Genomic DNA, 16840 nt, shown 5'->3' on the forward strand with positions numbered 1-16840 from the left:
TTATAGAGCCAGACAAGGCCTTTCAAACACATTGTTGCCAATAAAACTGGTCAGGATTCACTGCCTAACAAACACTGTGCTAGAGAGAGAGAAGGAGGTGTGAAGAAGAAGAAAAGCAGGACTATTCTTCTCTATGGGCTTAAAGCTGCAGTAGAATAGTAGGGGGAGCAGTGAAATGGTTCAAGTCAGCTGTGATCTAGGTGCTGTAATTAAGTGTCCCTATCACTCCCAACAGTCTTGTCTCTGTCTGGGCTGACTCGAGGGTTGACACTTCGAAAAACTCTTTTGTCCTCAGAACAAAGTCGCATCAGGAAATGGCTCAGATTCTATCTATGAGCAGTTTGGGCCTAGAGATTGTTTTGGGGTAGGGTGGCCAACTTTCGCATTTGTGAAAACCGGACACTGAGCGCTGGAACCTCTCCCGCCCCCTGCTCTGCCTCTTTCCCTCGAGGCCCCGCCCCATCGCTCGCTGCTATCTCCACCACCCTCCCACTCCCAGCTGAGCAGGGCTCTAGAGGTGACTGGGGCAGGACATTGGAGAGAGAGCCGGGCTCCAGGGGTGAGTAACTGGGACAAGTCACGGGAGGGAGAGCCAGGCTCTGAGGGTGGGAGGGTGACTGGGGTAGGGCAGGGAAGAGAGAGCTGTGCTCTAGGGGTGGGGTGCAGGGGGGCTGAGTGGGGCAGGGAGAGCCACACTCCGGGCGCAGGCGATTGGGGGTGGGTGAGTGGGACAGGCAGAGCCATGCTCGGGGCAGGACAGGGGAGCCGCTGGTGCCTCCTTCCACGCAAGCCCTTCCTGAGCGCTCTTCCAGGCTACAGCAGCCCTGGTGTCAGAGGCTGGTTACTGTAGGCAACCAAACTTTTAGTGTCTGGTCAGCAGCGCTGACCGGACCCGGCCAGGTTCCCTTTTCTACTGGACTTTCTGGTCGAAAACCAGACACCTGGCAACTGTATTTTCGGGGGTGGGAAGCTGACAACACCAAGATCTCAGCTTTCTGATTGGGGGCCCTCAACATATCAGATTGAAACACCCCACTTGTGTGTCCACAGCCCCAGCAAGCCTGTCTTTCTGCGTTATTTTTAATGCACCCCTTGCTATAGTGTCGAAAGTCCAAGAAGCAAGTGTCCTAATGTAATCAATCTCAGAAATTCTACGATTGTGGGTGGAAATAAGACCTCTCAGTGTCTAACTGACCTGCACACAGGTGACATCTGGGTGAGAACTTGTAACCTGCTGCTCTTAAAACACAGGCCTTTACCATTGCTAGCCATGTATATAATGCCATAGCTGTACACGGTGCTATGTTATAGGTCCCTGTGCCAAACATACAGGTCCCACAAAGTATTCCAGCTTTAGGAGGTGCCTTCCAGGGCTCCTAACAAATTCAGAGAAGAGAAGGGTGGACCTGATTCACCACTGTGCTATGCTAGTTTTACACTGGTGTAACTCCATTAACTTCTATAGGATTACTCCTGATTTACACCAGGGCATGCTAGCTCAGAATCAGGCCTTTGTTTCTATGCTTTTTATTTACTTGACTGTCCCTCTAGCCATTGATCTTAATCTGTAGCCATAAAAATATAGCTGGATGTTTCACACATTCATAGATGACATAGCTCTCCTGCAAAGCAACCCCCAGGTCTGTCCCTGAAGCCCTAGGAGATGAACGGATCTGATCTCCCACCTTACTTCCAAACGCTCCTGAGAGTCCTTTGCATGGGGCTGCCCTGGCTGCTAATGCAAGGAATAAAGGATTCTGGAGTGGATGGGTGCAAGTGGGGATCTCACTATGGGGTACAAGATGACCCTGGTATATTTCCAACAAAAAAGAGGGATAGAAGGTGTCATAAATGTAAAGGGAAGGGTAACCACCTTTCTATATACAGTGCTATAAAATCCCTCCTGGCCAGAGGCAACATCCTGTTACCTGTAAAGGGTTAAGAAGCTCAGCAAACCTGGCTGGCACCTGACCCAAAGGACAAATAAGGGGACAAGATACTTTCAAATCTTGGGGCGGGGGAAGGCTTTTGTTTGTGCTCTTTGTTTACATGGTTGTTCTCTCTTGAGACTGAGAGAAGCCAGATGGAAATCCATCTTCTCCAACCCATCCTAAGCCAAGTCTCCAATATTGCAACCAGTATAGGTAAGCCAGGCAAGGCGGATTAGTTTATCTTTTGTTTTATGTGAATTTTCCCTGTGTTAAGAGGGAGGTTTATTCCTGTTTTCTGTAAGTTTAAGGTTTTGCCCAGAGGGTTTTGCCCTCTGTGTTTTGAATCTGAATACCCTGTAAAGTATTTTCCATCCTGATTTTACAGAGATGATTTTTACCTTTCTTTTTTTTTAATAAAATCCTTCTTTTAAGAACCTGACTGATTTTTCCATTGTTCCAAGATCCAGGGGTTTGGGTCTTTGATGATTTTGTAACAATTTGGTTAGGATATTATTCTCAAGCCTCCCCAGGAAAGGGGGTGTGTAGGGCTTGGGGAAAAACGTCTTCAAGTGGTCTCTTTCCCTGTTCTTTGTTTAAAACGCTTGGTGGTGGCAGATTACTGTTCAAGGCCAAGGAAAAGTTTGTACCTTGGGGGAGTTTTTAACCTAAACTGGAAAGAATAAGTTTAGGGGGTCTTTCATGTGGGTCCCCACATCTGTACCCTAGAGTTCAGAGTGGGGAAGGAACCCTGACAGAAGGGCTCATTTATTCCCATGAAGCACTTTACCAATTCTACTGCCCCCCATCTCCTGATGTGGCTCTAGGTGATTGCTTGTGTTATCTGTTCCTAATGCTGGTGACATCGGGACAGGGCAGCGTTACTGGTGCACCTGGGACATCTGCATGTCAGTCGCTGGAGAGTGAGTGAGGCTATGGCCTTGACTGACTTACGAGAACATTGAAGTTGTCCTGTTGGTTGTACAAGTGTCTGTTGCAGCTCAGACAGTCCCTCTGACAGTCGCCGAGCACGTGGGCAAACAAACACAGCAGCAAGAGATCCCACAGCAGAGCCCCCATGGCGGCAGTTGCAAGACCTAGAGAACAGAGAAACAAAGACAAGTAGCGCATTGAAGAGATCACTCCCGGTCTGTTAGAAAGAGAACTTCTCCATTGCTGAGTCACCAGAGCCGCAAAAACTCTTAAGCAACCGGATTATTTTCCCAGTATACTAACAAGGTGCATGTGGTCTGACTGGTCAGTAATTGCCAGGATCATGCTTTCATTTTTGGAAACAGATACTGCATTTGCTTTTGCCCCAGTCAGTTGGTGCTTCCCCAAACCGTCCATGATTTTACAAAACTAATGGTCAGGACTCCACTGTTCTGTTACCAATTCTGCCACTGATTCCCCATGTGACCTTGGATGAATCATTTAATTTCTTCAGATCAGTTTCCCATCATTAAATTGCAGGTTGTGTCTCTCCACAGGAGCAGTGTGAGACTTAATTGTTTGTAAGGCACTTTAAGATCATGGAACAAAAGGTGCAAATAGTCAAAGTAAACTGTTAATGAAGAGCCTCTGGTCTGAAAATGTATCTGTCGAAACTATTCAGCAAACGTGAGTAATGAATACACTCATAGGCGACCAAATTTGGCTTCCAAACAATCTGATAATTTAAAGAGCAGCTAAATCCATAACAAACCGTATTACTCATAATACTCCATCAGCTCTTAGTGACACATGTAAGGGAGATATTGTCAAACATATGGGACCAAATTCTGCTTTCAGACACATTCATACAATTCACATTGTTTTCAGTGATAGATGTACTTGTCTGGTACATTAATTTTATATTTGAGATGGTGCTGGAGGAAAACTGCATATCAGTGAGCTAAAGTGGGCCAAGTTGTACTGTCACTCTTACAGGGGTGTACCACTAAAATCAATGGGTGCAGCTCTGCCCTTCTTTGTGGCACTCTTCAAACCCAAAGCAAGTTCTGTTAAGCTTCAGTGTAACTGAAACAGGTTTTAAAAGTTAATTCTATGTTGATGAAGGATTGGCTGGAGATGGAATTTGTCTAGATGTGAAGTTTACCTTGACCCTGGAGTGATCACATGTTGGCTGTGAGGGGAAGTAAGTTTCTGTGACCCATCATAGTTTCTGAGCTGAGGCTGCCAGCCAAGGCAGCTGATTTAAAGCCAATTAGGGATGTAGTTTGTGGGATGTAGATCCTGTCTGCTAGGAGCTGAGCAGAGACCACCTCCCGTCTGAGCTAGTAATCTAGAAGTGAACGTGTTTGCATCTCATTCCCAGTCCTTGGAGCCATCCTCTTCTCCAGCTTCAGCTTGTTTGTATGCACTTCACTTCTCTCTGCCTCTCTAGTCTCTCTCTATTTCCAACACAACTAGAATACAAGTTTCTCTTCTATCTAAGGTTTCAGAGTAGCAGCCGTGATAGTCTGTATCCGCAAAAAGAAAAGGAGTACTTGTGGCACCTTAGAGACTAACAAATTTATTTGAGCATAAGCTTTCATGAGCTACGGCTCACTTCATCGGATGCATGTTATCTGATGAAGTGAGCTGTAGCTCACAAAAGCTTATGCTCAAATAAATTTGTTAGTCTCTAAGGTGCCACAAGTCCTCCTTTTCTTCTATCTAAGTGCTTCCATAGCCCTTGTCATTGACAATATGACAACCCGAGCCCTCTCCCCGGGTTTGGTTGGCTCTAGGGCTCTACCTGAAGGACCTTTGTACCTCAGATCCTAATTTTCTATCCCACTTCCACCTCCACAAGTGCCAAAACTAGTTAGCAGGAATCAGTCAGCAGCTGCTGAGAATGTGAACGTAAGAACGGCCATACAGAGTCAGACCAATGATTCATCTAATCTTGTATCCTGTCTTCTGACAGTGGTCAATGCCAGGTGCCCCAGAGGAAATGAACAGAACAGGTAATCATCAAGTGATCCATCCCCTGTCGCCCATTTCCAGCCTCTGGCAAACAGAGGCTAAGGATACTGTCCCTGCCCACCCTGGCTAATAGCCATTGATGGACCTATCCTCCATGAATTTATCTAGTTCTTTTTTGAACCCTGTTATAGTCTTGGTCTTCACAACATCCCCTGGCAATGAGTTCCATAGGTTGACTGTGCATTATGTGAAGAAATACTTCCTTTTGTTTGTTTTAAATCTGCTGCCATTAATTTCATTGGATGACCCCTAGTTCTTGTGTTATGAGAAGGAGTAAATAACACTTCCTTATTTACTTTCTCCACACCAATCATGATTTTATAGACCTCTATCATATCCCCCTTAGTCGTCTCTTTTCCAAAATGAAAATTCCCATTCTTATTAATCTCTCCTCATATGGAAGCTGGTCCATACTCCTAATAATTTTTGTTGCCCTTTTCTGAACCTTTTCCAATTCCAAGATACCTTTTTTGAGATGGGGCGACCACATCTGCACACAGTATTCAAGATATGGATGTACCAGGGATTTATATAGAGGCAATGTATTATTTTCTGTCTTATTATCAATCCCTTTCCTAATGACTTCCAACATTCTGTAGGCTTCTTTGACTGCCACTGCACATTGAGTGGATGTTTTCAGAGAACTATCCACAATAACTCCAAGATCTTTCTTGAGTGATAAGAGCTAATTTAGACCCATCATTTTATATGTATAGTTGGGATTATGTTTTCCAGTGTGCATTACTTTGCATTTATCAACATTGGATTTCATCTGCCATTTTGTTTCCCAGTCACCCAGTTTTGTGAGAAAGGGATCTTCGCAGTCTGCTTGGAACTTAACTATCTTGATTAGTTTTCGCAAAAAGAAGAGGAGTACTTGTGCCACCTTAGAGACGAACAAATTTATTTGAGCATAAGCTTTCATGAGCTACATCTCACTTCATTGGATGCATTCAGTGGAAAATACAGTGGGGAGATTTATATACATAGAGAACGTGAAACAACGGGTGTTACCATACACACTGTAACAAGAGTGACCACTTAAGGTGAGCTATTACCAGCAGGAGAGCAGGGGTGGGGGGGAAACCTTTTGTAGTGATAATCAAGGTGGGCCATTTCCAGCAGTTGACAAGGATGTCTGAGGAACAGTGTGGGGTGGGTTTGGGAGTAAACATGGGGAAATAGTTTTACTTTGTGTAATGACCCATCCACTCCCGGTCTCTATTCAAGCCTAAGTTAATTGTATCCAGTTTGCAAATTAATTCCAATTCAGCAGTCACTTGTTGGAGTCTGTTTTTGAAGTTTTTTTGTTGAAGACTTGCCACTTTTTGGTCTGTAATCGAGTAACCAAAGAGATTGAAGTGTTCTCCAACTGGTTTTTGAATATTATAGTTCTTGACGTCTGATTTGTGTCCATTTATCCTTTTACGTAGAGACTATCCAGTTTGACCAATGTATGTGGCAGAGGGGCATTGCTGGCATATGATGGCATATATCACATTGGTAGATGTGCAGGTGAACGAGCCTCTGATAGTGTGGTTGATGTGAGTAGGCCCTACGATGGTGTCCCCTGAATAGATATGTGGACACAGCTGGCAACGGGCTTTGTTACAAGGATAGGTTCCTGGGTTAGTGGTTCTGTTGTGTGGTGTGTGGTTGCTGGTATTTGCTTCAGGTTGGGGGGCTGTCTGTAAGCATGGACTGGCCTGTCTCCCAAGATCTATGAGAGTGATGGGTCGTCCTTCAGGGTCGTAGATTCTTGATGATGCGTTGGAGAGGTTTTAGTTGGGGGCTGAAGGTGATGGCTAGTGGCATTCTGTTATTTTCTTTGTTGGGCCTGTCCTGTAGTAGGTGACTTCTGGGTACTCTTCTGGCTCTGTCAATCTGTTTTTTCACTTCCGCAGGTGGGTATTGTAGTTGTAAGAATGCTTGATAGAGATCTTGTAGGTCTTTGTCTCTGTCTGAGGGGTTGGAGCAAATGCGGTTGTATCGTAGAGCTTGGCTGAAGACAATGGATCGTGTGGTGTGGTCTGGAGGAAAGCTGAAGGCATGTAGGTAGGAATAGCGGTCAGTAGGTTTCCGGTATAGGGTGGTGTTTATGTGACCATCACTTATTAGCACCATAGTGTCCAGGAAGTGGATCTCTTGTGTGGACTGGTCCAGGCTGAGGTTGATGGTGGGATGGAAACTGTTGAAATCATGGTGGAATTCCTCAAGGGCTTCTTTTCCATGGGTCCAGATGATGAAGATGTCATCAATATAGCGCAAGTAGAGTAGGGGCATTAGGGGACGAGAGCTGAGGAAGTGTTGTTCTAAGGAAATGGCTCACCTTGATTATCTCTACAAAAGGTTCTCCCCACCCCTTCCCCCCAGCACTCTCCTGCTGGTAATAGCTCACCTTAAGTGATCACTCTCATTACAGTGTGTATGGTAACACCCATTGTTTCATGTTCTCTGTGTATATAAATCTCCCCACTGTATTTTCCACTGAATGCATTCGATGAAGTGAGCTGTAGCTCACGAAAGCTTATGCTCAAATAAATGTGTTAGTCTCTAAGATGCCACAAGTACTCCTTTTCTTTTTGCAAATACAGACTAACACGGCTGCTACTCTGAACCCTTGATTAGTTTTGTGTCATCTGCAAATTTTGCCACTTCACTAGTGTTTACCCCATTTTCCAGATAATTTATGAACATGTTGAAAAATACAAGTCCCAGTACAGACCTCTGGGGGACACCACTATTTACTTCTCTCCATTCTGAAAATTTATCATTTATTCCTACCCTTTGTTTTCTTTCTTTTAACTGGTTACTGATCCGTGAGAGGACCTTCCTTCTTATCCCATGGTTGCTTACTTTGCTTTAGAGCCTTTGGTGAAGGACCTTATTAAAGGCTTTCTGAAAATCTAAGTACATTATATCCACTGGATCACCCTTGTCCACATGCTTGTTGACCCCCTCAAAGAATTCTAGTAAATTGGTAAGCCATAATTTCCCTTTACACAAACCATCTTGACTCTTCCCCAACAAATCAAGTTCATCTATGTGTCTGATAATTCTGTTCTTTACTATAGTTTCAACCAATTTGCCTGGTACTGAAATTAGGTTTACCAGCCTGTAATTGCCAGGATTGCCTCTGGCGCCTTTTTAAAAAATTGGTGTCACATTAACTATCCTCCAGTTATCTGATACAGAAGCTGATTTAAATGATAGGTTACAAACCACAGTTAGTAGTTCTGCAATTTCACATTTGAGTTCCTTCAGAACTTGGGTGAATACCATCTCGTCATAGTGACTTATTGCTGTTTAATATATCAGTTTGTTCCAAAACCACCTCTAATGACACCTCAATCTGGGATAGTTCCTCAGATTTGTCACCTAAAAAGAATGGCTCATGTTTGTGAATCTCCCTCACATCCTCTGCCATGAAGACTACTTAAACGTACTTAAAAATTTTTTTGCTGTTGCTTTTTGACTCTTTGGCTAGCTGTTCTTCAGATTCTTTTTTAGCCTTCCTGATTATGGTTTTTTTTACACTTGCCAGAGTTTATGCTCCTTTCTATTTTCCTCAATAGGATTTAACTTCCACTTTTTAAAGGATGCTTTTTTTGTCTCTAACTGGTTCTTCTTTGTTGGTTAGCCACGGTGGCACTTTTTTAGTCCTCTTACTATGTCTTTTAATTTAGGGTATACATTTAAATTGAGCTTCAGTTATGGTGTCTTTAAAAAGTTTCCATGCAGCTTGCAGGGACTTCACGTTTGGCGCTGTACTTTTTAATTTCTATTTAACAGACTTCCTCATTTTTGTGTGGTTCCCCTCTCCGAAATTAAATGCTACCAGGGTGGGTTGCATTGGTGTTTTCCCCCGCAGAGGGATGTTAAATTTTATTATGTTATGATCACTATTACTAACAGGTTCAACTATATTCACCTCTTGGACCTGCACCTGTGCTCCACTTAGGACTAAATCAGAATCTCTCCTCTTGTGAGTTCCAGGACTAGCTGATCCAAGAAGTAAGCATTTAAAGTGTCAAGAAACTTTATCTCTGCATCCCATCCTGAGATGACATGTACCCAGTCAATATGGGAATAGTTGAAATGGGCCAATAGAAGACTATGCTACCTTGTTTCAAGCACCTTTCATCTGAAGAGCTGAATACACTTTTAGCCATGAATGAAGACTCACACTTCTGTGAGACTGGGGTTGTTTATTGCCATGTTATAAATGGGGAGACTGAGGCAAATAGCGGTGAAATGACAAAATCAAGGTGCAGCAGTGAATCAGGCCTGAAGAAGTGGTACCCAGGACTCCTGCCAGTGGCTTGTTCTTTTAACCATCCTTCCTCCCCTTGTTAAGGAGACTTGGTACATTTCAAATTAAGATATCAACTTAAACAAAAGTGAGTAAAGCAGGTGGCCCACCATCTTTTCCCTTGTCCCCCAAAGTTCTCACCACTGCAATTCCAGCACTGGATATATTATTGTTTATTGTTTGTACTATAAGAGCACCCAGGCGCCCCGGTCAAGGATCTGAGAGTCACTGTGCAAGGTGCTGTACAAGTACATATAGGCTGAGGTCTGACCTATCTGAAAGCTCTCTCTTGAGCTGTTGTATGTAATCAGCAGGGCTGGGAGAAGTGGAACAAGGACTTGGGTCCTGGCACACAGGAGAAGCAGGTTTTCTTATTTGCATGACAGTAAGAGAGGAGACATGACACGCAATTACTCATGAACAGAGCCCAGGAGCAGGCAGGGTGCCTGTCACCAGGGTGATTTATGCTGAATACAGTGGGGATGCCAGTCTCTCTGCTTCCTGTGAAATTCCTGATCTGCATTTCCCCTGCATGGGGCAATGACTCCCACAAAGCAGGGTGGTGTGACAGATGTTCAGCATTATGTCTCCTGTCTAATGAGATGTTCTGTTTGTGATTCGCATTCCCGTCCTCAGTGTCAAGCAATCTCTGCATGTGTGGCACGAAGCTGGCAGGCTTCGGAAGGCCCCCTCCCTGCACGGTGACTTTCATTTCCTTCCCTGACACTGTAAGATTCTGCTCAGAGGTGACAATCCATGAATGGGGGTCCGCCCTATGAACTGGACATGAGCTGGGACAGCATGGGGCATTGCTTTCGATGGCACTGTTCTCCCTGAGCAATACACTGAGGGCCAGGAGCTCCTTCTGATCAGAGACCAAGGACTGGATCTAGAGACGATGTGTAGAGCAGCACAAATTCTACTCACTCACACAGCAGTGGATGTGGATGAACAGAAGAACAGTGGGATTCAATCCTGAGCCCCGCTCTGGCCCTGTTGGGCATGGGTCTTGGTGCGAAGAAGTCGGAAAGCAGCCTGATCTCCCCAGCTGGGAAATCCCCCCCACATGGACAAGTTCTCCACTGGCAGAGAGTCAGGCTAACTGACTCCTACGCCAGCACCTTCTGCAGCCCATAGTACAGGGGGCATGTCAAGTCATTCTTGGTGGCAGAGGGGAAGATGGCGTAGCCAGAACATGATGTGCTCTGGCAAGTCGATGGCAGATGATTCTTTGGGATCACGGCCATCTGGGTGTAGTTTAGACTAGCCAGGGCTTCCCTGAACTGGCCCCAGGCTGCTGAAGGAGTGGGCAGCCAAAAATGCCATGACAGGTCTGAGATGTACCTGTAGCATTTAAAGGAGTTGCTTGTCTCATTCCTCACTTTTGTAACCTGTGCCTTAAGACTGCCATTTTTTTGTCACTGTGAATAAACTTAGCTTAGAAGAGGCAGACGTGACTCTTATTCCAGAGGCTCATTTGCCATTACTCAGTTAGGTGAATAGCTTGAGCAAGGTCTTTAACCTTAGCGCACGTCACCATTCAAAAACAAAAATAATGAATCATTTTAGGTAAGGAAAGGCAATTCCCTCCACACTGGTCTTATTTGTCACAGTGTTGTTCTCCACAGTGGGGATAACAGCTTTTATTCAAATGATTAGCAGCTCAGAGCTGAAATTCCCATTCACCTGTATAATCAAAAACATTTTGTGAACTAGTTTTTTTTAGGGTGTTTCTGATGACAATAGTAAGGGCTAAACAAATTCTAAGAGGAAACTGTCTAAGTGGGATGATTTGGGAGGCTACAAGGTTAACTAAGCACTTGAGTACGCTTTTTACCAACTCCTTGTTGCAATAAGAAATCAGGTATAGTGCTTGTGATTGCAGTATTTGCTGCTCTGCCTGCTCTCCAGCTTGTAATTGCCCTTGAACAAATGCAAAAGTGAGATGTTTGATACAGACCTAATAAACGAGGGCCACATCCTGATGCAGTTGAAGTCAGTGGCACAATGCCAGCTGGACCTGATTCTGACCTTGCTCACACCAGGGTAAATTGAAAGTAACCTGGTCAAAGTCAGTGGAGTTCAGCGGGTGTCAAACTGGTATGAGAGCAGAACTGGGCCTGTTGACTTCAGTAAGACCAGGATTCGGACCACAACATTTCTTTTTTGCTTCTGTTTGTGGTTGCTGTGTGAAACAGGATCTAGTGCAACCCCTAAAAGTCTTTGTGGGGAAAGAGAGAGAGAGAGGAGGTGGGAAAACAGAGAAGGCTGGAGAAGACGATACTTTGAGACTTAGGGCCAAATCCTGGTTCTGTTCCCTTTGTGCCAGCTATCTCATTCCAGACAGGGATGAGAATCCAGGCCCCTAGCTCATGCCAAGAGAATGGGCATAGCTCCCTCATGTATAGAGTTTGCATGCAGAGCTCTCTTGACTTCAGTGAAAAGGGTGTACAGAACTTAGCCTAGGGTGCCTCTCTGGAAGAGATTTAAAAGGGGCTTTGTTACAGAGAGATGAGATGAGTCCACCTGCATAACTGAAGGGTTGCATATTACATTGTGAATCCTCTTTAAAATCATTCCCCTGGGTACAGTTTACTGCAGCGATGCTGTCAGTGGGTTGGAATGTGGTCACAGGATAATGTTACTTAACCACCTGCTGCTGCAGCATCAATTTACCGAAAATAAGTGATCAGATCCCTGTCAGAGCTGCCTCACGTAGCACAGATCTGAGGTTGGGGTGCTGCCCCATTCACCCGACGTGGCACCTTTGCAGTGTATAGCTAATCCAGGCACACATATGCATGTAGCCTGTGGAAGAATCTCCCAAAGGGAAAACTAGACTGGACAATGCACTGGAGTATATACATAGGGAATCACCTTGTACTGGCATCTGAGGGATGGACTAGATCTGTGGCTCTCAACGAGGGGTACGCCTATTCCTGGGGATACGCAGAGGTCTTCCAGGGGGGTACATCAACTCATCTAGATATGTGCCTAGTTTTACAACAGGTTACATAAAAAGCACTAGCCAAATCAGTACAAACCAAAATTTCATGCAGACAATGACTTGTCTATACTGCTCTGTATACTATGCACTGAAATGTAAGTACAATATTTATATTCCAATTGGTTTATTTTAGAATGATATGGTAAAAATCAGAAAGTCAGCAATTTTTCAGTCGTAGCGTGCTGTGACACTTGTATTTTTATGTCTGATTTTGTCAATAAGTAGAATTTAAGTGAGGTCAAACTTGGGGTACGCAAGACAAGTCAGACTCCTGAAAGGGGTTGTGATATTGCACTCCATCTGTTTATGGAAATATGCTTATGAGTATGAATATAATGTAACTGAAATACCTTATCTTTTGCATGAAGCATATCTTTACAAAGCTTATGATCTGCTGAGTGTGTTCGTCCTATTTGTATGAACGTATCATTCTTGTATCTGAAGCTAAAAATATGAAGTATTACTCTAAAGTCCTATTGTAACTATGCAAAGTGTGAGCCATTAATGGTGGCTTAGGATCTTGATGGCTTTCATTAACTAGAACAATTGGTTGTAAATGGCTCTGTTTACTTGTAAGCCTTCCTGTTATTGTGTGACTCAGGCCGGAAAGAACGGAGGCTTGGGGGTCTCACAGAACATGTGACCATATCACCTGGTACTGGAATCCATCTTAAACCTGGTGCTTTTCCATTTAGAAGGAGGGGTGGGGACCCAGAGAGACAAAAGATTCCTGCCTTGTGCCAAAGCTATAAAAGGGGGTGGAACAGAACAAAGCGGCTGCCAGTCATGAGAAATCCCTGAGTTACCACCTGAGTTGGAACTAACAAGGGCTGTACCAGGGGAAAGGATTGGGCCCAGACTAAGAAGGAGTCTAGTCTGTGAAAGAAGCTTATTGGAACATCTCTGAGGGTGAGATTTACCTGTATTCAGTTTCTTAAATGTATTAGGCTTAGACTTGCGTGTTTTGTTTTATTTTGCTTGATAACTTACTTTGTTCTGTCTGCTATTACTTCAAACCACTTAAATCCTACTCTTTATACTTAATAAAATCACTTTTGTTTATTAATTAACCCAGAGTAAGTGATTAATACCCCGGGGAGCAAACAGCTGTGGATATCTCTCTATCAGTGTTATACAGGGCAGACAATTTATGAGTTTACCCTGTATAAGCTTTATACAGAGTAAAATGGATTTATTTGGGGTTTGGATGTGAAGGTAAGAGACCTGGGATCATTTCCCAGCTCTGCCACTGTGTGGTCCTGGGCAAGTCACTTTACCTTGCTGTGACTCATTTATCCCATCTGCAAAATGGGGATCATTCATCTTCCTCAGAGGGATGTCAGGGTGTGGAATCCATTAGGGCCCAAGCATGCCTGATAAGCGCTGCCCTGAGCTGGTGTCTCAGCGCTACCCCAGAGGGAGCTGCGGAAAGGATTATGGCTCCTTGGGCCTCTGCTGCACCTTAGGATGGTACAGCATGTCTTGCCCTGGTGTCTCCAGCTGGCTCTGCTGGCTGGTGTTGGGGCCATGGCACGTTTTCCCAGCAGTTCGTGGCGGAAACAGGTGCAGTCACATGCAGGGCATGAATATGCCATCTCACGTACAAGACCAGGCAAAGTAATCAGAGCAGTTCTGAGATTTGGAGCTAACATGTAGTTTGTTTACCTTAGGGGTTTCTACCGCCACCCATCACCCCGGCATCTGAGCACACCCTTGTGTATGTCACTGCTGAACTTGGCCCAGAGATATCTATGGATGTTGCAGCTGCTTGTTCCAGGTTGCCTTGTTGAATGTGGTCCCGTGACTCTCGTCCTATTGTAAATGCTCATTTCACTGGTTGATCAGAACCCAAGTGAGAAAAAGGGGATTTGGGTAGAGGGAAGCAAGCTGAGTGTAAACAGTTTGAAGCTGGGGGATTGGACAGGCATAGGAGGGAACATCCGTCTATTACTGGAAAATCAAGGTTGCAGTGCCATGAAAAACTAGTTTGTCCAAAGCTCTGATGCCTGAGAACAAAGACTCAGTTTGAGCCAGGGTCAGCTCTAACTTGGGGAAACATTTGAACTGGTTCCAATCTGATCTGGTCTGACCTAGTTAACTTCTCTGGGGCTTGTGATAGCGGCAAATGTAGAGAGGAAAAGGCTGCCCTCAGGATCCTCAAACCATGATTCTTTTCCCAGGCTGAGTACAAAGAACACGTAAGGCAGTAAAGAAATGAAAGCTGGGCTTCTTCTTTCTGCTTGGAAGTGATGCTATGAAGGGCTGGTTCATACAAAGTTTCCTTAATTCAGTGTTACCAGCAGTGTAAGAGTGTTACCCAGCTTCCCATAAAGTCTGGAGTATCAGATTCATAGCACTTTGGTACCAGGGTCACACACAGTTTCTCTCTGGCTGGAGTAGAGTATGCCAAAGGCATGGAAGGGTTAATCTCAGTAGCTTGTTTGTTGTTTGCCGACTGTATAAGGGAGAGAGCTGATAAGGTTTGGAACTACTTTAATCTTTGCTGAGTCTCATTAAAGCTGGATGGCAGAATGAGTCAGAGCTTCCAGAGCTGGCAAAAGCTTCCAGAAGAGGGGCTGGGAATGGCAATCACCCTTTCAACTCACCCCTAAAAGTCATTCGGATTAATCTTTCTCACGATGCACAGAGGCAGAGTGACCTAAAGGGCAGAGCATGGTTTAGAGGGCCAGGCAGTGCTGTGTTCTAACCCCTGCTGCCACTGATTCCCTGGCTGTCCTTATGCACATTGTGTCACCCCTTTGTGCCCCAGTTTCCCCATCTGTAAAATGGGGGTTACTGGTTCTGGCTGATCTGTCTCACACAGTGTTATGAGGGCTAATTATTGAAGTGCATAGAATATCTTGGAGATGGGAAAAACTCTATAGAAGTGCTAACTGTTACTATCTGCAGCATCTCTCTGTCTGTGGCATCTCCTGCTTCTTTACCTGGTCACTACAAGGCTCTGGTTTTAAAGCCTGTTCTCATTTTTCAACTCTTACATTTGGGCTGCACCTGAGATCCTTGAATGAAAAGTGCTGTAGTGGTAGGAAGTGCTACGAAGCTCTTCCACTGGCCATTCAGGCCAGGCTAGATGATCTTAATGGCCCTTCTGACTGTGAAATCTGTTAATCATTCTACAAAGCGCAGTGGTCATTTTAGAATTAAGACTAGGATAAAGAAACAACACCCTACCAATACTTATTCATTTACAACCCTTTTATTGGAGTCTAATGTTTAAGACCTCTTCTTTCCCTTGACTTTATTAATTATTATTTCAGCCCAGAATGGCTGGCACCACACTCACTGACGTCAATGAGAGTGTGTGGCTTCCATCCTGCTCTCATGCAAGGCAGTGGGAAAGAGGCAGGTGTTGGCTGTAATTAATATAAAGGGGATTCTTTTGTGGCAGCTGCTGGACATATTCAAGACCCAGTAGTTCTTGCTGCTTCCCAGACTAACTAGACAAAGGCTGTGCTCTCCCCCGTACTACAAAGGGCAAAACTCCAGTGAGCCTGATTTTGACCACACTCACACAGTGTAAACCATGTAACTGCAACAGAGTTGATCCTGATTCATACCAAAGTAACTGGGATCAGGATCAGGCCCTCCAGGCAGCTTACCACACTCCTTTTGTCCCCAAAAGAGGTTTCAAGTTCACTGTGCCCTAGAAAGGCAGATTGCAACTGGCTGTCACAAAGTGGCTGAGGGAGACACACAGACTACCCTTGATTCTTTTCTTTCCTGCTAATTGAAAGATTTTATCAGCCCAGTCTCTCCAGGCACTAGCAATCATCACCCAGTGAATGAAACGCACCACAGAGAATTGGCTAGGACAGACATGTTCTGGTTAGAGAGATAAGCGAAGCAGCTGATTTGTACTGCTGTGCAATGTGAAATCCTGGTTTGGCACACAATTGCTTGTGGCTCTCAAGAGATCAACCATGAGGTGGGGTCAGAGCAGCAGCTATGAACCTTCCTGCTGTCATAAACTTCCCAAAATCAGCCCAGCCAGAAAGTGATGGGGGGTCCCTGGGATGGAGGGCAGAGATCTGAGCAAGGGCACAGAGGGCTGAGATATGGTCAAGAAGCAGCCACAAGTCCCCAGCTAGTGAATGTAGAGCCAGCGTAAACAGTTCCTACCCTGGCCTCACCCACCCCACCTCCCACGCAGCCCCAGGTGTAGGGGCACATGGCCAGAGCACTCTGGCAATCTTGGTTGGTGTACAGCCTTTGGAGCCCAGAGCCAGCCAGGGTAGTTCAGAGCAGCCCCTAGGTTGTCTTAAGTTACATGAGGGCTGGTGGGCCTTGCAACCAGCCCCAGGATTGGGAAGCCACTCCCACCCACACCCTTCTGCTGGTCATAGATGAGGTTCTGGCCCATAGACTTGTAATAACATTCAAATTCCAAATTTGGTGTCATTAAATGTAGCCAAAAATATGCCAGTCTAAGTCTAGCAGTGAGCAAAAGGAGAATTTCTCTCCAGATTCCCTCTCTGGGCATCAGCTTGGTGACTGCCCTCTCCAATAGAAATAGCATTTAAGGTACCAAGGTATGAAGAAAGATTTGAACTTGTCTTCTGAATGCTCAATGACACAGGGCCAGGCCCTGGAGCCCTTCCTTCA

General features: G+C 45.0%; 1 protein-coding gene across 1 annotated transcript in view; it reads right to left on the reverse strand.

The window, feature by feature from the left end:
- Positions 1–16840, reverse strand: part of PNOC (prepronociceptin) — a 42734-nt gene that overhangs the window by 22461 nt on the left and 3433 nt on the right. The window contains exon 2 of the mRNA XM_073335074.1: positions 2883–3025. Within this exon, the coding sequence (XP_073191175.1) occupies positions 2883–3008 (126 nt within the window). The 5' untranslated portion in view covers positions 3009–3025. The remainder of the gene's footprint in view (positions 1–2882; positions 3026–16840) is intronic.

This window comes from Lepidochelys kempii, chromosome 3 (genome assembly GCF_965140265.1).
Source record: "Lepidochelys kempii isolate rLepKem1 chromosome 3, rLepKem1.hap2, whole genome shotgun sequence".
In the NCBI taxonomy this organism is placed as follows: Eukaryota; Metazoa; Chordata; order Testudines; family Cheloniidae; genus Lepidochelys; species Lepidochelys kempii.